Raw genomic sequence first — 26,171 nt, forward strand, 5'->3', positions numbered from 1 at the left:
ATCTATTAGAAAGAAGACAGTGTTTTAAAGGTTATATAAAACCTCTGTAAAGTAAAATACCATTTGCTTTGTGTGAGAACTATTGTTAGCTTTATCATGGGAAAACTCACCACCCAACTAACACTGAAAAAGGAACTGATGGTAGGAAAAGGAAATAGGAAAATTTCAGATTTTCTGACATCATCAAAAGTCATAGTTTGTAAAAATTAAATTACAAGTGTTTGAACACGTGACATATCATTTAGTCAATCTGCTATAGTTTTGCATTTGTTGTTATTAATAGTTTTCGTGAATTAAAAACAACTTTGTTGTCTGTATATATTCCTAAACAATAGTGACTCGATCAATGTCACAGTATTTACGATAATGTAGCCAACAGAGACGTCAAAACTCTAAAAAAAAAAAAAAAAAAAGACATTTTATTTGCAGGCTTATGAACGTCTTCAAAACGAAAACGGGTAGCATATCGTGTCTGAAATAAAACACGTTGGTTAAACGTGGAAAAATGTACATTTGTGTATATTAACTTGAGTGCCGGATGTTAGTACCGTATTTAGAAACGCCTTCACTAATGGAGTCTGATTGTCTGCCTATCTGAAGGATTTCAGATAAATGATTGGAAGTAATTCGTGACATCATTGTGATAGGCGGGAACGCACGAACTAATCTCGTTATGGTTATTAAATGTCTATTAAGGTTGAATAAATATTAAGGTTTTAGTACAAGTAAAACATTTTCTATTCGAGTAAACCGAAGAAAAAACATTTTCATGAGCTTATTTGGTACTTCGACCGGTTTCAGTAAAGAACAACGGAATTTGCATAGTAACTGACTAAAAGCAGATGAAAAAACATATATAATGCATGTAAAAAATATTTTACAATACACCACGTGAAAACGTAGTCTTTCTTATGGTAAATAGTCGGTTTTCAACAAAGACAGACCAAATGGCGGCTTTGGCAGGCTAATAAACAGCGAAAAAAAGAAAACCAATGCAATGAAATGCAATGCAATGCAAACAACATCGATTACACACTAACACGCGCGAAGTACTTGGGAATTAAGCGTATATTCGTGCTTTTTTGTTTAAATTTGTTGCAATGATCTAAACAATGATAAACGAGCAAAAATACGATAGATTATGTACTCACCATTTTTCCCATATAATGATGAATGTATCCGTTGTAAATTGACGAGTTAATCGCGGACCGAGTCGAAGTGCCAAAGACTGTAAATTATGTTGTGTGGATAGATAGGTGTGTCTACAGAGAGATCCTATGGGAGTCTCGTCGGGGTAACTCTGCCTCTACATTGCGTGCGGATGCACAAACCGCCCTGAGCACATTCCGGTTTTTTTCTTTTGTCTTGATAGACTTGGTCTCAGATGTTAGTGCAGCAATTCATGATAATGTTGTTTTTTTGTGCATTTAAGTTTAGCTTCGCACATTTTAAACTGATATTTTAGCTTGCAATAACTGTGTTCACATAGTTTGCAAAAAAACATTTATAAAAATATTCAAATGTATTCAAATGTATAATGAAATGTGTTAAACTCTGTATGAGAAATGAATTAATGTTCTCAGATATGACTTAAGAAGGTTATTCGGACTTGGGAAATATGGAGCTGCATATAATTGGTCTTCAGCTGTTCTTTCTATATTTTACTCAAAGGTTAAGTGCTCACATTCATGGAAACACATACCACAAGCCTGCATAAACAAATGCATTAAGATTGACGTCTGTTGCGGGGTAAGAAGACCCCGCCCTTCCCGGCATGCATCAGTCTCTTCATTTGGCGCTGCGCCTGTGGCTGCGGAGACCGATCGGCCTATGACCTCAAAGTACCGCTTTCTAGGCGGTCTCGCGATGTTATCCGGCTGCAATCGGTCTGTTCTAGCTAGAGGATTAGCTAAAAAAAATGTATTTGCATGATTTTATAATTTTAGCTGAAAGAGGGTTTATTAAACTATAAGAAAAATATATTGGTCCAGCTCAAATCTTCTTTGAATGTATAAAATAAAAAATAAATAAAAATAAATAATACGGTGTGTACTGTAGCCTACAACCATTACTACAGAAAACAGTAACAGGGTGGACGGACATTACGGTAACAGGAGTGACATTTTATGCTAAACTCGACCATTACTATTCATGTGGTAAACAACAGGCTAACACACATAGAGAAAGATTTTAACGTGTTTATTAATAATTCTCAAAATTACAAAAAAATAGTTTCCTCTGTAAATAAGCATAACAGGGGGACATCGTGTTATGCTTTACCACATCAGTGAACTATTCTAAATTGTTAAATTAAAAAATATATGATAAAAGAGTAATACCTTACTTCTTGTAGATGATTTCCCTCCAAAATTGTAAGCTTCTTCCTGAGAGTCATCTGACTAGAGGAGCAACCAGTGTTCAGGGGAATACACAAGAGTAACAGGGGGGACATTGATCTTATATATGCAACTGTATTTAGAGATTTTAATATTAAGAATGCACTAATAATAAAAAATAACATTTGGTGAGAAATATTATAAATATGGATATACAACAGTAATGGGGACATGGCAGTTCAGCTTATGTCCCCTGAATAATGAGTAATTGTTTTAAATGTCATTTAATTCTAGGTAGGCTACATGTCATTGGGTTCTATGGTGAAGGAGAGTTAAAGGAACAGTATGTAGGATTGTGGCCAAAACTGATATTGCAATCACAAAACTGGTGGCCAATACACAACATGACAACATAAACATCAGTTGCAACTTCACTTTTTAAATGACAATATCCTGGCCAGACCATTGTTGTGAGTGATATAAGTGTTTGAATGAAAATAAGTTCAGGGCCATTTTAAGATTAATTGATCTACATTTCTTACATACTGTTCCTTTAATCATGTAAGACAATTTTTTAAAAAAAATAGTATAATTGCATTTTAATTAAAATATACACAATTATGTCTTGGGGACACACACGGCACCAAATAGTAACTTTGTCAGCATATTGTACTTGGAAAGGGAAAAGTATTTAAACATTAAGAAGGGGGATCTATGAAGCAAACCAATATCCACCTGTTTCGTGACGTAAATGTGGGCACCGCCATCTTTGAGCTTTCCTGTTTATGACTTTCGGTGAGCCATTAAAGCTAATGGTAGTCTATTGCGAATGACAGAAGTGTGCCTTTTTAATGTTTATTATAAAATCCAGGAAGACCGACATAATTTGTGCACTTAGGGATTGCCATAATAGCTAATACAAACACAGTAAATCTCTACAAAACATTTGTTTTAACCATAATCCATGCACAAGAACTGAATGTGTATGTGGCGCACATGCAATCATGATCTGTATTTACAAATCCATTCAGTAAAACCTTTCATAGAAACTGACAGTAAACAATAAATACAATAATTGTTTAAAAACAACTAATATTATCCTGATAAAAATATGCTGATTTAGTGGATTTATTTATTCTGCTACTATATATTATTATAAAAATGCGATTACAGTACAGAATATATACAACATAATCTGCTCAGGTAATGTTTATAATAGTTCGCAATGTGTTTGCGCATACTTTTGTTATGTTTTAAATGAAAAAGCAAACAATTTGCTTAAAAAGTAAGCAAATAATTTTATAAGCTCATGTCTCCACCTGTGTTAGAAGCGATGTAATAATATTTTCATAAAACGAAAACAATACTCAATACATGTAACGTTCCCATTGTAAAGATACTGGTATGTCTCTGTGTTTATTTGCGCAGTGAAGACCCGTCACCTCCGATCAACAACACAAAATTATGGAATATTTCTTCATATATCAAGCCACTTCTTAATTTCATCCTCACACTGGTTCATACATGGCAGGTGTAGTAAGTATTAACTGTTTAAATCATGTTTTATGCGTTCTCCCACTACACTGTTTTCTACCGGCTGGCTATTGAACGGAAGTCTCGCACTGGAAAGGAAATACGTCACATGACTTACATGCACTACGTAATAGTATTACTTTTATGAAGTAACTAGTAAAGTAACGCATTACTTTTTAAATGTACACATTAATATTTGAGTTACTTTTTTAAAAAAGTAATGCGAGTTACTTTTAAGTTTAATTATTTGATACAAAAAAGTGTAGTGCACATAGAATTACACACTCTATGCATGCATGCCTGAACGGGAACAGTTTTAATCAGAAACGGAGATGGCATGCCAGAGTTGGACATTTTTGCAATGGAAATATGCAATTTTTGAATGGAGAACTTCTCAGTCATTAAAAACACCTGCAAGGCCTGAAAGGGATCAAGCCTCGGCCAAGTAAGAAAAAGCAACGCAAAGTAACTTAAAAGTAATGTAAGTACTTTACATGAAAGGTAACTAAGTAATGCAATTAGTTACTTTTTTGGGGAGTAACTTAAAGGAACAGTATGTAAGAAATTTATATCAATGAATCATAAAATGGCCCTGATATGCCACTAGACATTAAGAAATCATTTTCATTTCAAATACTTATGTCACTGACAACAGCAGTACGGCCAGGATATTGTCATTTAAAAAGTGGAGTTGCAGCCCTCGACTGATGTTTATGTTGTCATTTTGTGTATTGGCCACCAGTTGTGTGATTGCAGTACAAGTTTTAGCCACACGTTTTGTGATTGCAGTACCAGTTTTAGCCACAAGTTTTGTGATTGCAGTACCAGTTTTTGCCTACTGTTCCTTTAATATTGTAATGCATTACTTTTAAAAGTAACTTTCCCCAACACTGTTTATCACATCCGGTTTAGTACAAGAACATTTGACATTAGATTATGCTATAAAATATTATTAGTTTTTCTGTCTTGAACTGAGTTTTTTAATTAAACAATGATAGCATTGTTTCATACAATCCTGTTTTACCAATGCTGGCGTCAGCCAAGCGCTGATGAGGGGGCATCTGAAATACCAAGAGGGGGCGATCACTTGAATGCAGGTGCTGGTCTAATTAGAATATCAGTTTAAGGAGTTGTATATTAAGTTTTAATCATTTACAGTAACAATCAAAAATCCTATGTGATTTTATATGTCGTTTTTTAAAATCATAAATACTTTGATGCGCTAAATCTCCAAATTAAATAAGATCGCTGAACTTAGCCAGGGACTTCCCAGGCAAGATCACATTTGGCTACGTTCACACTGCAGGCTGAAACGACCCATTTCCATTTTTTATGCCCCTATGCGACCTGTATCTGATCTTTTCATGACAGTCTGAATGACACAGATCTGATCTTTTCAAATGTGACCCAAGCCACTTGGGAAGTGGTCCTGAATCCGATACGTATCTGATCTTTTGAAATGCAACCTCTGTCTGAACGGCCAGGCCACATGTATCCGACCCATACGTCATTGATACGCTACAAACGTCATAATTCTGCGTTGAAGTAGGTGGGAACGAGAAGATAAAGAACAACCATGGTGGACGATGAAAACAAAACACCAAAAAACCTTGCTCTCCTCCTTTTTAATTTTCTTCTTAAAACAAGAAGATTGTAATTGTGCTGGCTCCGCTGGGAAAATAACTTTAATATTGCAAAAAGAGCTCCGCTGTTGACTGTTGTTGACATCCATGTTTATTAACAGCTACTTCCACAAACAACGAGTGACGTCGTTGACCGTTGAGTACTCTTCTGCGCATGCGGGTCACTTCTGGGTCATTTCACGTTCACACAGGAGATCACAAAAGGTCGCATTTAATTGGAAATGTGAACGGCCTTGCAAAAAAATAGAATTTTTTTATTTTTTAGATCCAGTTATGAAAAATGCTTTTTTAATTCTTTGTGGTGTTCTGAACATGGCTTTAAAATGTTATGAGGAATCATTTAACAATGTTTATAGCCTACACATTGCCTTTCATTTTAACTTAAAAAAGATAAAGGTACATCATCTGTTTTGTCTTTGTTCATCACTTGAAAGGCATTTTGGTCACTTTATCAGAAAGTTGTTTCTGTGTGCTGCTTGTAAAAGAAAATAAAAGTTAACTATTTTTGACTACCAGGGGTGTATTCCAGAAAGCAGGGTTAACTTACCATCAGATTAACCCCGAACTTTGGGTTGATCAACCCCAAACTTGCTTACTCGGGGTATGTCGGTTCCAAAACACAGTTTAAGAGTTAGGTCAATCAACTCGCTGAAAGTAACCCAGAGTTAACGCGCGCTCACGGTAACAACATAAAGGCATTGTCAATGGATCGCAGATTTCACGAGTCACCATGGAAACGTCAGAGAACTTAAAAGTTTTTAAATGAGAAATAACATTATAAACTAATATTTTCTGGCAAAATCAACGTTTTATAATCGGCTTAGAAGTGCGTGATTACAAAACAGATCAAATTAATTAATTAAATAATTAATACGAACCCATTTTACCCCATTTAAGTCCAATATTATATGTGTCTCAACGAAAATACACACAATTTTATTTAAAATAATCTAAAACAATCTAAAATAATTAATATAGTCAAAATAATCATAGCCTAGATTTTATATATGATTGTAAACATATGAATTATGAATATATTTTCCCCTGTGAAAAGTAACAATGGTTTTACTACAGTAAAAAACATGGTTACAGTAAAACCATGGTAACCACAAAATAACCATGGTTTTCAAAAAAACATAGTTAAACGATGGTTAGTGTAGTAAAACCATGGTTCTGCTGATAGTAATCAATGCACAAAAAAAAACATGGTTACTACAACTATACACCAATAAAACCATGGTTAATTTCATAAGAGTTGTGGCACATAAAGTGCAAATACATCATAAGGCTTATTTAAAGTTGTTTTTTTTTTTTTAGATATGATTGTATTGTGTAGGCATAAAATGCACTATGATAATATTCACTATATTGTACTTCTTTTACTTCTGCTCCTTTGGGTGACCCCGTTTAGTTTTAGGACTTTCCTTGTATGACACTGTGTCACCATCTTTTTTAACATTTACTGATAGCTGATAGATTAATGCACCCTCTTTTAATTGTAAAGCTTCCTTACAGTCCTTACAGATTTTCAATAATGTTGTGTAATGCTTTTCATTACACTACACTAAGAATGATCATTCATTTGCATTGGACGATTAGGATCTGCTGTGACAGAATTGGAGAATAGAAATGTTACATTAGTGTCAATAGTAACATGTTGTAATATATGTCCTGTATCATCTAATATATGCAAATATCTCAATTTCCCTTTGCTCAAAAATGATAGCTCAGGAAAGCAGCTACAAAAGGTCAATTTTAAAGAAATAAAGGTGATTTAGAAAAACACCAACTATAGATCAAATGTAGAGAGAGGGCTAAGGATCTGAAGTGCATATTTAAGAAATAAATATTATACTATGAAATATATATTTATAATTTCATTTCATTGTGTACATGATTCTAACTGATATAATAGAAAATCTCTGACCACTATGCCATGTCTGTGATTCAATGGTGTTTCACTTAATGAAGTCTGTGCTTCACCTGTGTCACTATGTGGGTCAGTGTTAAATCATGCCTGTGCTTCATGGGTGTCATTCTGTGGGCCAGGTCAGATGCACATGCCTATCAGAGACTGCAGGCAGGGGTAACTTCGATCCCTCAGTAATTATTATTATGATAGGCATCATGTGTTTCTATTTGTTATATCCATTTACTGTAACATTGCCACATTGTCACTTAAGTAACATAGGTTAAGATTCATTAATGACAATGTATTTGCACACACATTTATTATAACTTTAGATTCATCTCAAATTATCTAGTAAGTGAAAGATGAGGTTATTTATGAATTGACAAAATTGATATGGAAATGTACTTTATTGTTAACATTAATTAACTGATGGAATTATGTTTCATACATTCACTGATATTTGGAGATATATTACTAATGAACACAATTAAATGTATAGTATTTAGTCCGAACACAAATATGAATAAATTTTTAATTACATTTAATTAATAATAAAATTTATAGTAATTAGTCCAATCACCAATAACAATCCATGTTATTAAAAAAATAGTTTCTTTAAAAAAAATTCATATCACACATTTTTTAAGACAGCAATAAATATTCGCGACTGTAAATATAATAAAATAAAATAAATGCTTTAACATTGTAATATTATGCAAAATATATGCTTCCACGCCCGCTGTACGCTCGTCATAAGTGCACGCATGCGCAGACTTCCTCCGAAGCCTCGTTTTATTAACTAAAATGAACTTACCCTGCAACATAACCTGCTCCGGAGCAGGTTATCTTCAGAGAGTCAGTTGCTATGGTTACTTACATAACCCGAAAGTTACCTCCGTTTTTGGAACCGAAAGCAGAGGTTATCCGCTTACTTACTCCTAAACTTACCCGGGTAAGCCACATAACCAGCTTTCTGGAATACACCCCAGGTCTGGTCCCCCTCCCAACCCATGCGTGCGCACACACATTTAGTTGATTTGACTATCGGTTGACTATAGAAAGATTCAACAATTCTGATTTGAATATGTAAATCTGTAGTCGGGAACACCCCATCTTATCATTAAAATCCCATTCAAAATGAATGGTGATCTGAGGGGGCGGCATCAGCCCTGTGTTCTATATCTACTCAACCTAAAGGCCTAAATCCTAAGCAATTTTAAGTTAATTTAGTTACTGTTACGTTTGGCTGGTGCATTGAGATGAGGATGACGAGGAAATACAAAAATAACAGATTTACTAACATTAAAGACGACAATACGTGCAACAATGGGGAGAACAGATAGATGCTGTGTCTGAAACCGCTCCCTCATTCACTCATTCACTATTCCCTTCATGGCAAATGACAATTGAGCGATTTTGGAAACTGACGTAAATACCATGCAACATGGCCGACACCCAATATTGTGCACTATATAGTGGATAGGGAGCGGTTTTGAACACAGCTGAGTATAGACATAGTGATGATGATGATTGGTGGCAGGTGAGGATAATTACAAACACAGTTCAGGTTTGAGGATGATGTAGTTCAAATGGGGATAAATGACAGGATGTAACCGTACTTACCCTCCCCCTAGGTGCGTCCACGCCGCAAATAAAACTACACAAAAGTAGTGGGAGGGGGCAGATAACAAATAAACAGTCAACAAAACCAGGGGGTGATGACGGAGGGAGGAGCCTGTTGGAGGTTCAGAGACCAGCCAGGATGAAGCCCCATTGTGGAGTTGCTGGAGGGAGGAGCCAGGGTGGGAATTACTTTCCTTTGTGTAAGTTGCCACTATGTTTCTGTAAACATCAAGTTCTTGACATATCTCGCCCACACATGATCCCTGACAATCACTACTGAAAAGACCAGCTAAAACCATCCTTAGCTTGGAGACCAGCTGACCCGCTGGCTTAAAATAGCTTGACCTGGAAGCTAAGCTCCCAGTCTGACCAGCTAAAGCCAGGCTGTGAGGTTTAGGAACACCCGACATTTATCCCCCACAGCCACACAAGCATGAACTGAATAATATATGCCAATAATGCTCAGTATATTCTGCTTTGTAACCTTGAAAAAACTGCTGCTGCGCTCTGAAAGAGAAAATGGCAAAAGAAACGACCGAAATGAGAGAGAGGGATAATTATTAAAGTCAAGAGATTGGAAACAGATGCTTTACAAGTTTAGGAAAAAGAAAGAATGTAGGCAGTTGGTTGCCAGATGTCTTGAGATTTACTGGATGTTTTTGCTTAAAAAGATATTTGACCCAAAAATTTAAATTCTGTCATTATTTACGCACCCTCATGTTGTCCTGAACCTGTATAAGATACACATCATAATAATCAGAACAAGCTTTAAAAAATGTTAGTACAGTTTTTAAAGTTGTATACAAGTATAAACAATATAGTCCTCTGTTATGATGATGGAGCTGTTTGTAATGAGTGACTCGTTGACTAACTGTAGTTGCAATGTGAGTGTCATGTCAAACAATGCCTTTCAGCCTTGACTTATCCACAGTATTGCATGCGAAGCCTCTCGTATCTAATTGCCTACATAAATATCAAACACACACAAACAATGAGCACCACTAACACAAACCACCACAAATCCATAGAGGTGGAGTGAAATTTCTGCACCAGTAAAACAGGTTTCCTGCAACTCTCCTACCAAACCCTTTCACCTACATGAATTCAACACTCATGAAAACACTTAATCTTCAGTGTTAGTAATTTAGTTTTGTTTTTTTTGTGAGGAAATTCAGGATTTCCTTCTTACAGGAGATGGTTAGAGAGACACAAAGAGTGTTGATTTCTTTTAGGGGTGGGATGGGATCTACACTCCACCAGTAGCTCTGTTCAGCTCATACCAGAAGTCTTTTTGTGCAGCTTAGAGTGAATTGTATTTTGTTAAGATGTATTTTAATACTTTTTTCTGCATGTACTCTGGCGATGTAAACTGTGCGCTGCTGGTGTTGATGTCCGATCTAGAGTTCATTTTGTGACTTTCTGGGTATCATCTTTCTTCATGGTGGTGTTTAAATGGACTGCTTTTGAACCTCAACAGAGAGATCCCAGACAATCCACTTTATTCAGGGCAAGTTTGAAATATACTGTACAGTGAATATACAGATAATATACAACCGCATTACTGGCATGACTTATGCATACATTTCCTATTACTTTCTGTAAATGATGCTGCTCTTAGTTCGGATGCTATTGGGAATACTGTTGCTGGGAATAACTTCAAGTACAGGAGGAGCAGGAGAGCAGTCAGAGTGTTACAGAATGGACGGATGGAGGGATATACCTAACCAGATTGAATATACAATAAAGCTACAGTGGCAAGAAAAAGTATTTGAACCTTTTGGAATTTCATGGTTTTCTGAATAAATTTGTCATAAAATGTGATCTGATCTTCAACAAGTCCATGGTATTATTGACAAACATAATGTGTCTAAAAATAATTACACACAAAAATGTATTTTTCATGTTTTTATTATATTGAGAACAACCAAAAAAACCTCATAGTGCTAGTGGAAAAAGTATGTGAACCCTTGAGGTAATGACCTCGAAAGAGCTCATTGGAGTCAGGTCTTGTAAGATAATACCTTTGGAGGTGTGGACTACAGCTACTCTGACTGATAAAAACCCCTCAAACTTTTGGAGTTTGCTCTGCACAAGAAGAACATGCTTATATGAGCCATGCCTCGCCAAAAAGAGCTTTCAGAGGAGCTATGATCAAGAATTGTAGCTTTACATGAAGATGGAAATGGTTACAAAGTTATTTTTAAAGACTTTAGAAATTCATCAGTCTACAGTTAATCAAACAATCTACAAATGCAGATGCTTTGGGACTGTTGCTACTCTACCAAGAAGTGAGCGCCCAGTCAAAATGACACCAAGAGCACAACGAAGACTTATCAATGAGGTAAAGAAACGACTGCGAGTGACAGCCAAAGATTTAAGGGCATCTTTATTCATGAGTCTACAATACGTAAAACACTGAACAAACAAGTCCGAATCATCTTTAGAACATCTTTATTAGTACTAAAGAAGAATTTTTAGTATGTGAAGTACAAAATTAGTGTGTGAAAATAGAGCACTTCAGTTTAATAAGTACATTAGTGTACTACTTTTTTCACCTGGGATGTTTTAAAAAGATCTGAAAGGACAGGAGCTGTAAATATTAAAAATTATTAAAAATTCAAGGTTTTTATCAAAAATCCAATTCATCACCGTCCCAAATGAGTGGTCTACTCAACATTAACCAACAGATGTTTTCCATGGCAATCTGCGTGGGTGGATTCCTTTCTGCCATTAGTGACAAACACTCATAGCCCAAACACGCACAAATACAGTTTTCTCAGTAGTAAGCATGGAGTTTTCATGCTCTCCGTGTAAGCGTGGGTTCATGTACAGGCAAAAACATGCAGGTTATGTGAATTGGAAATGTCAAATTTAATTGCCCCCTGTGGGAACTACCACGTGTAGATTAACCAGTTCCTGCTATGAATATAGCCATCTATGCTGGAATGGCATTAAGAATGCATAAAAAAAATAAAGATTTAGAGTTTGTTTTTGCGCATTTTAGGGCTGTCTGAGGTTCTCTGGTTGATTGTCATGTAAAATGCACTTTCATGGCAGGGCGTGGCATCTGCAATTCTTCACAGTCTCTATGCTGCTTATAATGCACTAAAATAATGGCATAATTTCCCTCTTTTAGGGCCAGCAATGCAGAGCTTTGAATATATTGAATCTATACAAAGAAATCAACAGCATGGGAGTTTATAAATTTATAAATACTAAATTAACAAGGTAAACTTTTTTTTTTAAGTGTCTTTTGCATAAACTTTTGATATATATCGTCACCTTCCTAAACGAATTGCCAAAATTGACAAAAATGTTTTTTTTTTTTTTTGCATAAGTCATCTCCGCATGATCCTGGCCACGTCTGGTAAAATCGCCCACATCCTCATTTAAACAGATCGTGCTATTGTACCCCTGTAGTATAATGAATGGCCTAAGTCAAGAGCATGACTTAGGCTGTTTTATTTTTACAAATTACAATTTTGCAAGTTTTTTGAAATGGCAGCTGCATCAAGAAGAAAAAAATCTACTTAACCTCTGAAGTTAGTTCCATTTATTTGTGTTTTCTGAGAAACCTGAAAAAATGACTTAGGCAATTAGTTTAGGAAGGTGACGATGTATTCTGAACTGAACAACTGCTTCTGCCATACTGCCCTACAAAGCCAAAGCGCAGTAACTACACATTTGGTCAGAATTGAGTTAAGGGTTAAAATGGGCTTTGTTAAAACTTTAATGGGCTGGTGTAAAAACTTTAAGGGCATTTTTCTCTGTTTCAGTGTTTGCGTAGTTACTGCACTTAGCTTTTGGAGGGCAGCAGCAGTTGTAAAGTCCCTACAAGCTTGTAGCAGCATTCCAGGTCAGTAAATTATGACGCTTTTATTTGTGGGTGACTGGTTCCTAATGCCCTTTTGATTCATGATCTGTGAACCTGGACTGGACCACAAAACTAATTCTAAGTAGCACTGGTATATTTGTACCAATACCCACACTGAATGGGTCAATTGTATCTTATTTATAATGTCAAAAAATCATTATTAAAGGATTAGTCCATTTTCTTAAAAAAATCCAGATAATTTACTCACCACTATGTCATCCAAAATGTTGATGTCTTTCTTTGTTCAGTCGAGAAGAAATTATGTTTTTTGAGGAAAACATTGGAGGGTTTTTCTCATTTTAATGGACATATTTGGAACCCAACACTTAACACTTAACTCAACACTCTAAACGATCCCAAACAAGGCATAAGGGTCTTATCTAGCGAAACGATTGTCATTTTTGACAAGAAAAATAAAAAATATGCACTTTTAAACCACAACTTCTCGTCTATCTCCGGTCCTGAAAAGCGCCAGCGCGACTTCACGTAAATGCGTAGAGACGTAGAAAGGTCACGTGTTACATATATGAAACGCACATTTGCAGACCATTTTTAACAATAAACTGACACAAAGACATTAATTAGTATCATTCGACATACAACAATGTCGGAACGGTCCTCTTTCTCCACACTTGTAAACACTGAGGGCGTAGTTTCGCGTTCGTCCTCTGTGACGTCTTGACGTGATGACGTATTGCGTGAGGTCGCGCTGGCGCTTTTCAGGACCAGAGATAGACGAGAAGTTGTGGTTTAAAAGTGCATATTTTTTATTTTTCTTGTCAAAAATGACAATCGTTTCGCTAGATAAGACCCTTATGCCTCGTTTGGGATCGTTTGAAACTCCATTGAGTTAAGTGTTAAGTGTTGGGTTCTATTAAAGTCCAGTAAAATAAGAAAAATCCTGGAATGTTTTCCTCAAAAAACACAATTTCTTCTCGACTGAACAAAGAAAGACATCAACATTTTGGAGGACATAGTGGTAAATTATCTGGATTTTTTTAAAGAAGATTGACTAATCCTTTAAGTAAAAATCATGTTCCATGAAGACATTTCGTAAATTTCCAACTAAATATATTTACAGTCTATTTTTTTAAATAGGCTCATTTTCCAGCTCCCCTAGAGTTAAACATTTAACTTTTACCGTTTTGGAATCCATTCAGCTGATCTCTGGGTCTGGCCCTACCACTTTTAGCATAGCTTAGCATAATCCATTGAATCTGATTAGACCATTAGCATCACGCTCAGGTTTGTTGGACTTTGCTGCAGGGAGTGGGCGGGGAGCAGCTCATCAATATTATCTGTAGCTTATCAATATTATCTCTATCCATTTGTGCTTTTCAGTAGAGAAAAAGATCAAGCATTGACATACCGGTTTTGTCCTTGTCACAAGTCACTGATTCGCAGGTCAGAGTTCACCAGATTTAAACTTTGTTATGCAGCTACGTCTGAAATGCCGGCTGCATTCAAAACCGAAGGCAGCTCTGGATAACTTATGATCCACTCAATGTTCCTGTTGTTTACATTACATGCATTTGCATGCTGATTGCCAACAAAACAGACATTTAATGCAGTGTAACTTACCATCTGTGAGTCACTTGAACTGGTTGGGGCCGCCCCATTACAACAAAATCCAGGGTTTAATGAACACACACGCACAACTCCGCTGCTGCTACCCCAGATAGACAAACTATATCAATTGTTTTTATAAGGCTGGAGTCTTTGGGAAGCTGAACAAGCTAAATTTTCCTCACAAACTAAAACACTTCTGGTGACAAAGATTTCAAGTTAGTTTATGATTGGTGTGTGCTTGAACAGTTCTGGTTATAGTGACCATATGAGGACTTCCCCTGTACTAAAATTGCCCATAAAATAAATAAAGCAAGATATTTAAGTATGAATCTTTTATGTTCGAAAAAACTTTCCAAAACTTGTATGAACCCTGGCAGAGTTCATTCAGCACAGAAATACTCTGTCATGCATTCAACGGCTTTTTTGACACTGCCTATGTTTAGCATGTTGAGTCTAGCTCTTTAACAATTCTTTTAAGTCAGCATGCATGAAATAGCTTTAAACCTCACCCTTAACCTTTTACTTTATCATTCTCACGCTGCCTTGTAATCAGTGTAACATTACTTCATTCCACACTCCAGAAGTTTTGAGATAATCATTTGATTGATTAAAATCTTCAGAATTCCTGGGATACAGGACATCGACTTTACATTCATGCCACCAAACATGTGATGCTGATCAATGATTGGTTGAGGTTTATGTTTGTCAGATGGCCTCTTGAAGAACCTAAAACCTCAGCAGCAATAATGACAAGAAGAAAGAACTAAAGAAGAGGGATTTCAGTAGGAGCACATAAACACTGCGTCCAAAAACTAAGACAACAAAAACTGAAATGTGTTTTCAGACACAATAAGTGTCGCTAAGAAAGTATGACTGAACTAGTAGGCTAAAATGCTCAAGATTCATACTCTGATGGCAAGTATGCACCACTACATCCTTTGTTCAACAGCTTAGATGTGAACAAGCAGGAAAACATAATGTCAGTCGTTTTCTTCTATTAAAATGCATGTATACAGTTTTGCATTGAAACTCCCACAAAACTAGACCCAAAATGTTATCAGATCTTCCTTCCAAACCTAACAAACACCACTTGGGCAGGAGTTTAGTGTCAAGCTCTTGAGCAAACACCTTGGAAAAATAGTCACTTTGAATGAGGCTGAATGCCCCAGAAAAGAAAGCCGCCACACTCTGGACATGCTAAGATTTGTCTCCTGGGTTACAGGAATTCAATCCTCCACATTTCACTTACATCATCTGGTTCTCCTATGTCAGTCTGTTTTAACCCTTGCCAATATCAGCGGCGTAATCCTTCCATCTTTCTCTTTTTTTAGCCTCATCCTCCCATTCAGGCTATACATCAGCCTGTGTTTAGTGGGATAGAGCACGTGTCAGCTTGCAAAGCAGAGCTGCGTGGAGACTAGTATGTGCGTGCGTGCCATTACGATATTTTCTGAATGAGTTTGTCTTCGGTTGGGCAGAAGAGGGTGCAGTAAGAGAGATCAGAGATAAAGTTTTCACAACCACGTCGAGTCACATTGTTACATCCTCGAAGATCTAACAGTCTGAGAGCTGATAATCGCTTCATATAGGACAGACAAGCATCTGTCAACTTATTACAACCTGGAGAGACAAAGACATCAGAGATCCAGCATGAAGACTTTTAAAGAAACAACAAGAACTTGTTTACATAATATATTTATTTTAAAGGTGCCGAAAAATGCATTGAAATAATCTGTTAAATTGTTCTCTGATATCTATAGAAGGTATTTGACTTTATTAAGTGCAAAAATAATCCAGAAATGGTTTTACATGTCCATTTACAAACCTAAATGAAATTGTCTATTATTACCTTATTTGGAAGGGTCATGAATAATAATGTTGAGCTCTTCTCTGATTGGCTGTTTCACAGCAAGGCTCATGAGGCGCTGTCCACACATACACAGGATTTTCAAAACAGTAGCTTCTTCTATGCTGTTTGGCCGTTCATCCACATGCAAACGCAGTATCAGGTGACTGAAGCCAAACTTTTATGAAAACTCCTGCTAGGGTGAAGATTTGCAACTCTGGTTGCAGCGTTGTCATGTTACCGGTGAAACCGGAGTTTTTGGCACACGTCAATTAAGCCTGTAGCTCCCGAACACTATTTGCCTCTGACTTAAGTGGAAAGTCATTACATTTAAAGGTCCCGTTTTTCCTGACCCCATTTTTCAAACTTTAGTAAGTGTGTAACGTTGCTGTTAGAGGAAGAACAGGGCCTTTAAGTCAAAAAACTTTTCTCCTATGTGTTGCTGAGTGAAGACATAGCTTCCTTGAGATATTTTGGATATCTTTGGTTTAACTTGGAAGAAATTTCTGCCTGTGTGCTGGATTTATATTGCTGTTGGAAATCCTATGAATATGTGCCATTCAGATCAATATCAATGATATTACAGATGGTGTGGTTGGGGCAACTGCATCACATCTCGTAATCGCTCAGAATCAAGGAAGCAATTTTATTAGTCTTCAGAGTGACTCCCTGTTAAAAGTTTTGAAAAGACAAGTCGAATTAACAACTTATCTCGTTCAGCAGCAAGAACATCCACATATCTTACAAAAAAAAGGGAGATTCCAATCTTTAATGGCGATCTATTGCAGTATCTTCCATTCATTACAGCATTTGAACGTGGCATGGAGGAAATAAACAACAATGATTTGTATTGTTTGTATTTCCTTGAGCAGTTTACTATGGGACCACCTAAGGACTTGGTCCAAAGTTGTCAGAGATTTATTTAAGGAACATTTTGGTAATTAATTTAAAGGGGCATTCCACTTTTTTTTAAATATGCTCATTTTCCATCTCCCCAGTTTTGGAATCCATTCAGATGATCTACAGGTCTGGTGCCAGCACTATTAGCATAGCTTAGCACAATCCATTGAATCGGATTAGACCATTAGCATCGTGCTAAAAATATAACCAATGATTTTTTATGTTTTTCCTTTTTAAAACTTGACTCTTTTGTATTTACATTTTGTACTAAGACCGACAGAAAATTAAAAGTTGTGGTTTTCTAGGCCGATTTGGCTATAGGAACTATACTATCATTCTGGTGTAGCAGGGGCGTCAGTTTGTGTTTAAAAGTGGTGGGGACAAAAGATTAGATGAAAAAACAATACAGAAGGATGGGAAAAATATTCAATAACAGTGCATCAAAAATGGGCGTAGCCTAGGCCACACTGCAAAAATAACTTACTTTCTTAGTATTTTTGTCTTTTTTCCAGTAAAAAATATCTAAAAATTCTTAAATTAAGATGCTTTTTCTTGAAGAAAATAAGTCTAGTTTTTAGACCAAAAATATAAAATTTAAGTGATATTGTGCATAAAACAAGCAAAAAAATCTGCCAATGGGGTAAGCAAAAAAATCTTGAACATTTTTCTTATACACTAAATTCAAGAAAAATTCAAATTGGCAGATTTTTTTGCTTGTTTTATGTACAAAATAACTTAAATTTGATATTTTTGGTCTAAAAACTGGACTTATTTTCTTGGGTCATTTTGCTCATCAAGACAAAGCATCTTAATTTAAGAATTTTTAGATATTTTTACTGAAAACAAGACAAAAATACTAAGAAATTTTTGTTTTGGGTCATTTTAGAAAAAGTAATAGTTATTATGTTTAAGTTACTTTTTGTGGATAATGTACATTGTTTCTTTCTGTATCGTAACTGCATTGCATGTTTTATTTTGTGCAATTAAACCTTTAATATTTCTTGGTTTGCTTGAATTTTCATAACATTTTAACCAAATGCAATTCAAAAAGTGGTGGGGACAAAATCAGCCATTTCAAAAAGTGGTGGGGACATGTCCCCAGCGTCCCCAGTGTAAATGACACCTATGTGGTGTAGTAATCAAGGACTTTGCTGCCGTAACATGGTGGCAGCAGGCATAGTGATATAGCCGGAAAATAGTCTCCTGCTATTGAAAGTAACCAAGGGGACTATTTTCGGGCATTGCGTATTATCACTATGCCTGCTACAGCCAGGTTTGGCTTGATTATTAGGCCAGAATGAGAGTATAGTTCCTTGCCATATCGGCCTAGAAAATCGCTACTTTTAATTTTCTGTCAGTCTTCGTACATGATGTAACTACAGAAGAGTCAAGCTTTAAATAGGAAAAATATTGAAACTCTTTGGTCATATTTTAGCATGACACTAATGGTCTAATCAGATTCAATGGATTGTGCTAAGCTATGCTAAAAATGCTAGCACCAGACCTGTAGATCATCTGTGAATGGATTCCAAAACGGTACAAAGCAAATGTTTAACTCTAGGGGAGCTGGAAAATAAGCATATTTTCAAAAAAAGTGGAATATCCCTTTAACTCTTTCACCGCCAGCATTTTAAAAAAAAAGTTGCCAGCCAGCGCCAGCGTTTTTCATTATTTTCACAAAAGTTTAATGTCTTCCAGAAAATGTTCTTCTTTAAATATATAAACATACAATATACCAAATGAAAGAACAGACCCTCTGCTTACAAACAAAAAAAAAACCGTTTCATCCTACCTTCAGTTGTTCTTTTGTAATCAGCTTTTGAATATGGGTAGGTTTCTGCAAAAACACCACATTTTGAGCAAAAAGCAGAGATAATTCAATTTTTGTGACGGACTTTTCATAGAGATCCCATTCAGAGCGATCTTTAAAACAGACACGGACATGCAGCAGCTTTCCATAGGGCAATACTTCCGGGTTTAAAAAGTTGTGGAAGGAGGATAATAGTGGTATTGCGGAAAGACAGAAAAACTCGTCATTGGCGGGGAAACGTTTTCTCTTGATTGACGAGATATCTCGTCAATGTCGGGGAAAGAGTTAAGGTTTCAACTAGGGTTGCCAACTGTCCCGGATTATCCGGGACGTCCCGTATTTTAAGCCTAATTTCTTTGTCCCGTACCGGACGTCCCGCGTCCCGTTTTTTGATTGCTACGCTTGATCTAACCAGTGACTGATACAACAAGCTTCGACTTCATGTGGCGCCACAACGACAGGCAGATAACATCAAAATCCTGCGAGAAGGATTCGAGAAAACCTACAGAAGCCACTATAGAAATGCTCTTGCGGTACTTTGATGTCATCCACTGTCAGTCCTTGCGGTGCCACAAGCAGCAGCAGTGCTGATCACGACACCTTTTATCCAATCACAGATCCCCAGCACATTCAGTAAACGTTTGAGAGGGTCAAATAATACGATTTTATGTTTGCTTTTTTAATCGGTTACTTAGCTGTTTGTATAAGATCGGCATAGTTACAAAGTTTGGTCTCAATTTTGAGGAGATCGCTGATCCAGACCTGCCTAAAACGCATCAATCTGAAGGATTTAATCATTTTCAACTTTACTAGGACATTTTGGCGCTTCTGATTCACATACTGTTAGTGTGTTTTAATTTATGTTTTTGAAGTTGACCCTGTACAACCACATCTTATAGAATCTATGTTAGTTTAGTTTGTCACAAGATTAAAATGAAGGGGATAACGTTTTATTTACCTTAAGTGCGGGAGTCGCAAGTGTTTTGTTTTAGACAAGTAAAGTTAACTTAATGGTTCAAAAGTAGCCTTACTTTGTTAAAAGTAGTCTACCTGCTGTAAATTAACAATAATAATAAACCTACCCAGGGCATAAGAGTTATAAATTACTATAAATTAGGAGATTAGCTATCATTTTGACAAATGGCTTAAATACACTGTATACAAAACCATATACGCACTGCTGCGACAGGCCACATTTTGTCTCGTATTTCAGAGTGAGAAAGTTGGCAACCCTAGTATTAACTGCCTACTTGGAGAAATTGTTGATCTGGGCTGCTTTAAAGGCTGAAGATCAACAACATTTTTGCTTTGTTTCTACGTACCTGTTGTAATACTATGAGTGAACTTTCTTACGTGCAAGAGCTCAATTTGCCTAATAACATGAAAACTGTGGTGACAAAGTTACCTTATAAGCTTAGGGAGCAATGGAGATCAAAGGCTTGTGAGACTATGGAATCCAGTCAAAGCAGACCAAAGTTTTCACACATTGTGGAGTTTGTTGAAAAATATGGTAAGATTGCAACTGACCCTGTGTTTGGAAACATTCAGGACAAACAAGTTGCAGGTAAACTTAGGGGCAAATTACGTAAACTATTTAAAGGGACTAGTTTTGCCACTGAAGTTGCTGCTTCAGTTCTAATAGAGAAAGCAAGCAACCTTTTCAGCTAACTTTTGTTTGAAGCATGAGCTGAATTTGAGTGGAAAGAAAGTCAATATAATTCTTCGTATGATGGGCCAAGAACAGTCTGTGCCCTGTAATGTCATTAATGGTCTGGAAATTAGTGGTATACTAATGACTTCTTCCCTCTTCCTTCTGTATTACCCAACAGAAGATGCCTGTCAATTCAGAAAACATAATTATTTCTCAATAAGAATTATCTCTGAATGGTCGTACTTGGATAGAGTTTAAGTACCGTACATTTAAAGTCGCAATGAAATTGAAATGAAAAACTATATATATATTTTTAATATTGTGGTATTATTAACAAATGACTTATCTGTGAGCTTCTTTATTTTTTAAAAATTCGTGTGTGCTCATAATCTTTAATCAAAAATGCAAATCTCCTCCCCTCCTCAAAACGATCTCTCTTCACTTCCGGTCAAAAGTATGGCAGGTGGGCGGGGTCCGGGAGAAGATCGCAGCGATTAGCAATTAGCAACACGACCCAACTTCAAACGATCCAATCAGATCTCGATGGACAAATTCAAATCCAGCCCTGCCTTATTTCAGCTCAAAAGCCGTTTCATTCGGATATACGTCACCACGGGGAAAATAAGGCAATCACTACTTCCGTTTCATGGCGACTTTAAGGTGGTGTTAATTTATTGACTGGAAATAATACCTCCAATGTAATTAACCATATGAAATAATAAACATGATAATGGACAATTTGCTGTTAGAACCCTTTTAGGATGGGTTATTACGCTGAGTTCAGACTGCATTTTCAAACTAGTCGGGGCACAGATGTTTTCACACTGCGTGACTATGTGGAGAAGCGTTCAGTCGCTGTTTCAGATTGCATGATGAATTGGCGACAGTGGGTTTCACACTGCATGATTTTATCGTAGGAAGAATCGCTGACAACTTTGTCCTGGTCCGCAAACTACGTCACAACCAAACGCACGCGAGAAATGACGCGAAGGAAACAACCCGAGGTCACGCGTGCAAGACCGGAGTTCTCACGTGAAACTGGGATTATTATAAAAATGGTAGCCCGCAAGAAGCTTACCATATTTTTTTGCAGTAGAAAGAAGAAGAAATAAAGATTATGAAGAAGGAAATGGATGGGAAGACTCCTCCCCGAACTTCCAGCTGTCCTGTATGTTGCTCTCTCATTGGCTGTAGGTCATGCTATTTTCAGTCAAAACACATTTCACACGGCATGACTCTGAAACGCCGACAGGTCCAGATATTTAGCATGCCAAATATCTCACGGGTGTTGGCGATTCTCTCATATCACGTCTTTGATCATTCACACTGTGTGATTGTCACTCGCGTGCACGTGCATCGATTTGCCTGTGATTTCGTGCATTTGTCTGCAATTTCTCAAAACCTGTCTGCGAGTCCAAATCAGGGCTAAAATCGTGCTGAACTCGGAGTGGGACCACAGGAAGTGATCAAAAGAATGAAGCTGTTACTGTTATATTTCCACTCTTTATCAGAGATCAATTTTCAGGACGTTCCTCAACTTTCCAGGACCTTTTTAATATCATTAAAGCAAGCTCTATTCGGACATAATATTTATTTACAAATAACATGTACACAGTAAAGCCCCTGTCCAAGACCCTGCGACATCCAGCATGGCAGCATCACTATGGCATAGGGAGAATTAACAGCATATAGCCTGCTACAGACAATGACATTTCAATTATCTTATAGGTCACACTGCATGACAAAGATCTAATAAACATAGGTATGACATGTATGTAGACTGTACAGTGATGGTACCTAAATCATTTTCTATGGCCCAAGTCAATAAATGTCATCAGGGTGCACTGGTTGTAAACACAGTCGGCAGCAGAGGATCAGCGTATAGATGTAGGACCAACTTTTAGGAGCTAGGACCACAAAAATTGCCATGACTGTTTTACAATGGTCATTTTATGTCAGGATAGCATACAATCATATTATTTTAACTTGGCATTCCTAAACAGAGCACTTTCTGCTAACGAAAACTTTTTTTAGACAAACTCTGAATGGTGCTTGTTACTTAAGGGGATAGTCCATTAATAACAAAAATTCTGTCATCAGTTATGTAACCAAAGAGACCTAATTTGACTGCTATAGGTAAAATAATTACTGATATAATGTATAATAAATAAATAGATCTGTTTGGTTACTCATATTCTTCCAAATATTTTCCTTTGTGTTCAGCAGAACAAAGAAATGTATACAGGTAGGGATCAATCTGCAGCTGAGTGAAGGTCAGGTAGAGTCGGACTGGTAACCAGAAGATCACTGGTTCCAACTAGGGATAGGTGGTTTTCATATTCTTATATTTGAGCTCATAAAAAGTGAACATTTGAATATTTATTTAAATTAAGATGTCATTTTTTACATTTTTATTAAGTCACAATTTAACATTAAGCTTATAATTATCATTGAATGGTTTCAACACAAACAAACTATATAGAGAATATAATATTGGTGTACAGTTTGTGGTATATAATTCTCTTGTTTATTTCATTTTCTTTATAAGAAAACTTTGCATATAGGCCTATTTACTTAAAGTCTGTCCCTCAGCCAGAACAAGCCAACGGATAAAAAGCGCTGCCAACTCCTTGTAACAACAAACCTGATCTGACAAGAATACCTGCCTTTATAATGATAATAAATAAAGCAAATGGTTTGATACTTTCATGCCGACTGTTGAGATCCTAAAAACAAAGTGCTTGTTGTCCTGTTTATTACGTGTATGTTATTACGATATGTACTAATCCTGCTGATTACTGCACAAAAACCACTCCAATTGGTTATGGTAATACATAAAGTTAAATATTACATTTAAAATTACACTTTACATTGTATAAATTGTTTATGAAAATAAATACATTTATTGAATTCTGATGCTTACCAGTTATATCATGCAAACTTTGCAGGCCGCTGTGTGTATTTAATACGCATTTGGCAGATATTTGAACTATACCTCGAGATGTTAGTGAACAAAGATTTAGGAACACATAACCTACAAATAATTTTTTTATATTCTGTATATTATAAGTCATTACATATGAAGTAAAAAAAGAGCTTAACCTTGGTGACACAGTTTTCTTTTCTCATTAAAAATACGGATAATGGAATAGCATTTTTAATTTTTGAATGATTATTATTCAGAAACGAATATTCGAACATTCGTGCAAATCCAGTTCGAACTGGACTGACTGAAGTGCCCTTGAGCAAGGCACTTTACCACTGTTTGCTTTGCAGTGATAGCTGCCCAGTGCATACTAATTGTAGGTTGCTTTTGAAAAAAGCATCTGCAAAATTGTTAAATGTAAATGATCACAAAAGTTTTGTGTGAACTATCCCTTTAAATAAGAACGCTTTTTAAATTCCAGGACAACTTCAAGATTTTCCAGTACAATTTCTGTTTTCTTTCATTTTCTGTGTTTTTCAGCACTGGAAAATAACTAAATTTCCAGGATGCGTGGGAACTCTGTGTTAACAGAATATCTATTATCAAACTGGAGGAGTTGCTTCATAATCAGTTCAATCGTGATTTCAGGGTTTTGGACAAAAGAGCTCAATGTGTCCCCTGCTGAAAAAAAACAGCATAATTCCCATGCTGGTTTGTTGCTGGTGGTCACTGCTGTTTTTCTCAGCAGGGTCAAAGGAGGATCTTCGGTTTACGGAAATATTGAACAGGCCAGTCATAGTCAAAGATGGATATTACAGTCTGAAATTACCATTCAAGACTGATGTCACGCTATCTGACAACATTTATGTTGCTATGCAACATATTCGTGCCTCGAGGAGGAAGTTGGAGAGAAACCAAGAACGAACTGTGAACCAGATCTTCACCGCAAATGTGTTCGTGCGTAACTTCCTGTAAGACTTGGGAGCAGACGGTTTCAGCAACATAAACCAATGGCTTTCGTGGAACACATGTAACTTCGGATAACTTCCACAATGTCTTTTAAAGTAGTTTATTTCTGATATCAAGCTCAATAAATAACAAGTAAATTACCTTAGTTCAAAAGCATTTCAAAAACTACATTGAGCTAACATTACTGTGTAAAATTAATGTATACAATGTTGACTAAACATCGGCTGCCAAACCTTCATTTACATTGCAGTGATCCATGACCACCGTCTCCCCTTCTCTTAAGAAAACCAAAACATTTCTTATTTTCGACGAGGTATTTGTTCCAGGGGTGTATTTCAGAAAGCTGCTTATGTGACTTACCCAGGTAAGTTTAGGAGTAAGCAAGCGGATAACCTCTGCCTTCGGTTCCAAAAACTGGTTACTTTTGAGTTATGCAAGTAACCATAGCAACTGACTCTCTGAGCATAACCTGCTCTAGGAGTTGAAGCATATTTTGCATAATCTTACAATGTTACTGCATTTATTTTATTACATTTAAAGTCGCAAATATTTATTAATGTCTATTTCTATATTAGAAAATGTATGTTTTCTTTAAAAATATACTTTTTTTGCTAAATCAACTCAGATTTACAAATCATGTCAAGAGAGATGAGTTGTCACAACTTATAAAATATAGTTGAGAAAAGTCAACTTAATTTTATAAGTTATAAGAACTCATCTCTAGTCAAGATAAATAATAGTAAGTTGAAATGACTTGTAAATCCGAGTTGATTTAACAAAAAATTTTAAGGCAGCAAAGTATTTTTTTACAGTGTAAGTATTTTACCTATGACACAATCACTTAACATTGCTCCTTACAGTGATAAACAATACTGAAGTATTTTTAGCAATGTGCAATACTTTTTAATTCATATAATAACTTTTTTCCATACACAGAGCTCAAATTCATTGCATTTTCCTGGTCTTTTTTGATTAATAGGATATATCGGCCATGACTACTGGCTGTTTTTAAAATCTGCTGATAGTTTGAAAAAATTGCTCATCGACCGATATTGATTATTGGCTGATACATCTGTGCATCTCTAGTAACATTAAATCAAGGTCACAGTATTGTCTAAATTTATCACAGGCTTGGGTTTTGCATGAATCGTAGTAACAGGTGCAAGATTCGATTCCCTTTTCACCATAGCATGGCCCCACATACAGCCAAGACTCACTCGGCCCTTTAATAGATGGGGTTTAGTTTAGTTAAAAAAAATTGATTTGTTCCACAATCTGTGCACAAATTGTGATTGCTGTATTCCCTTTTAAATCTCACATGAAAACATTAGCAGTCTTCGGCTCCACCTGTCCTTTAGTCTGCATTTTAGCAATTTTTTAAGTTAATTCAGATTCTATGTAGTTCATTATTATACTGTACTGGGATGCAATAGCCTACAATACGCTTTACTATCCACTGTAAAACGAATTCACCCATTTTTATCTCCAGTTCTTAACACCATTAATATATAAATAAAATATATAAAACATATTGGGGTGGTTTCCTGGACAGAGATGAGCTTAAACCATGACTAGGCCT

The 26,171-nt window shown here is 36.2% G+C and overlaps 1 protein-coding gene across 2 annotated transcripts in view; it reads right to left on the reverse strand.

Moving 5' to 3' along the window:
- LOC135746729 (uncharacterized) overlaps nucleotides 1-26,171 on the reverse strand; it is a 38,284-nt gene that overhangs the window by 8,012 nt on the left and 4,101 nt on the right. The window contains exon 1 of one of the 2 annotated variants that reach the window (XM_065265400.2): nucleotides 1,152-1,357. The exons of the other annotated variant lie outside the window; for it this stretch is intronic. Within the exon in view, the coding sequence (XP_065121472.1) occupies nucleotides 1,152-1,163 (12 nt within the window). The 5' untranslated portion in view covers nucleotides 1,164-1,357. Of the gene's footprint in view, nucleotides 1-1,151; nucleotides 1,358-26,171 lie in introns of those variants that run through there. 2 annotated transcript variants of the gene reach the window in all.

Source organism: Paramisgurnus dabryanus, chromosome 4, assembly GCF_030506205.2.
Source record: "Paramisgurnus dabryanus chromosome 4, PD_genome_1.1, whole genome shotgun sequence".
Taxonomy (NCBI): domain Eukaryota; kingdom Metazoa; phylum Chordata; class Actinopteri; order Cypriniformes; family Cobitidae; genus Paramisgurnus; species Paramisgurnus dabryanus.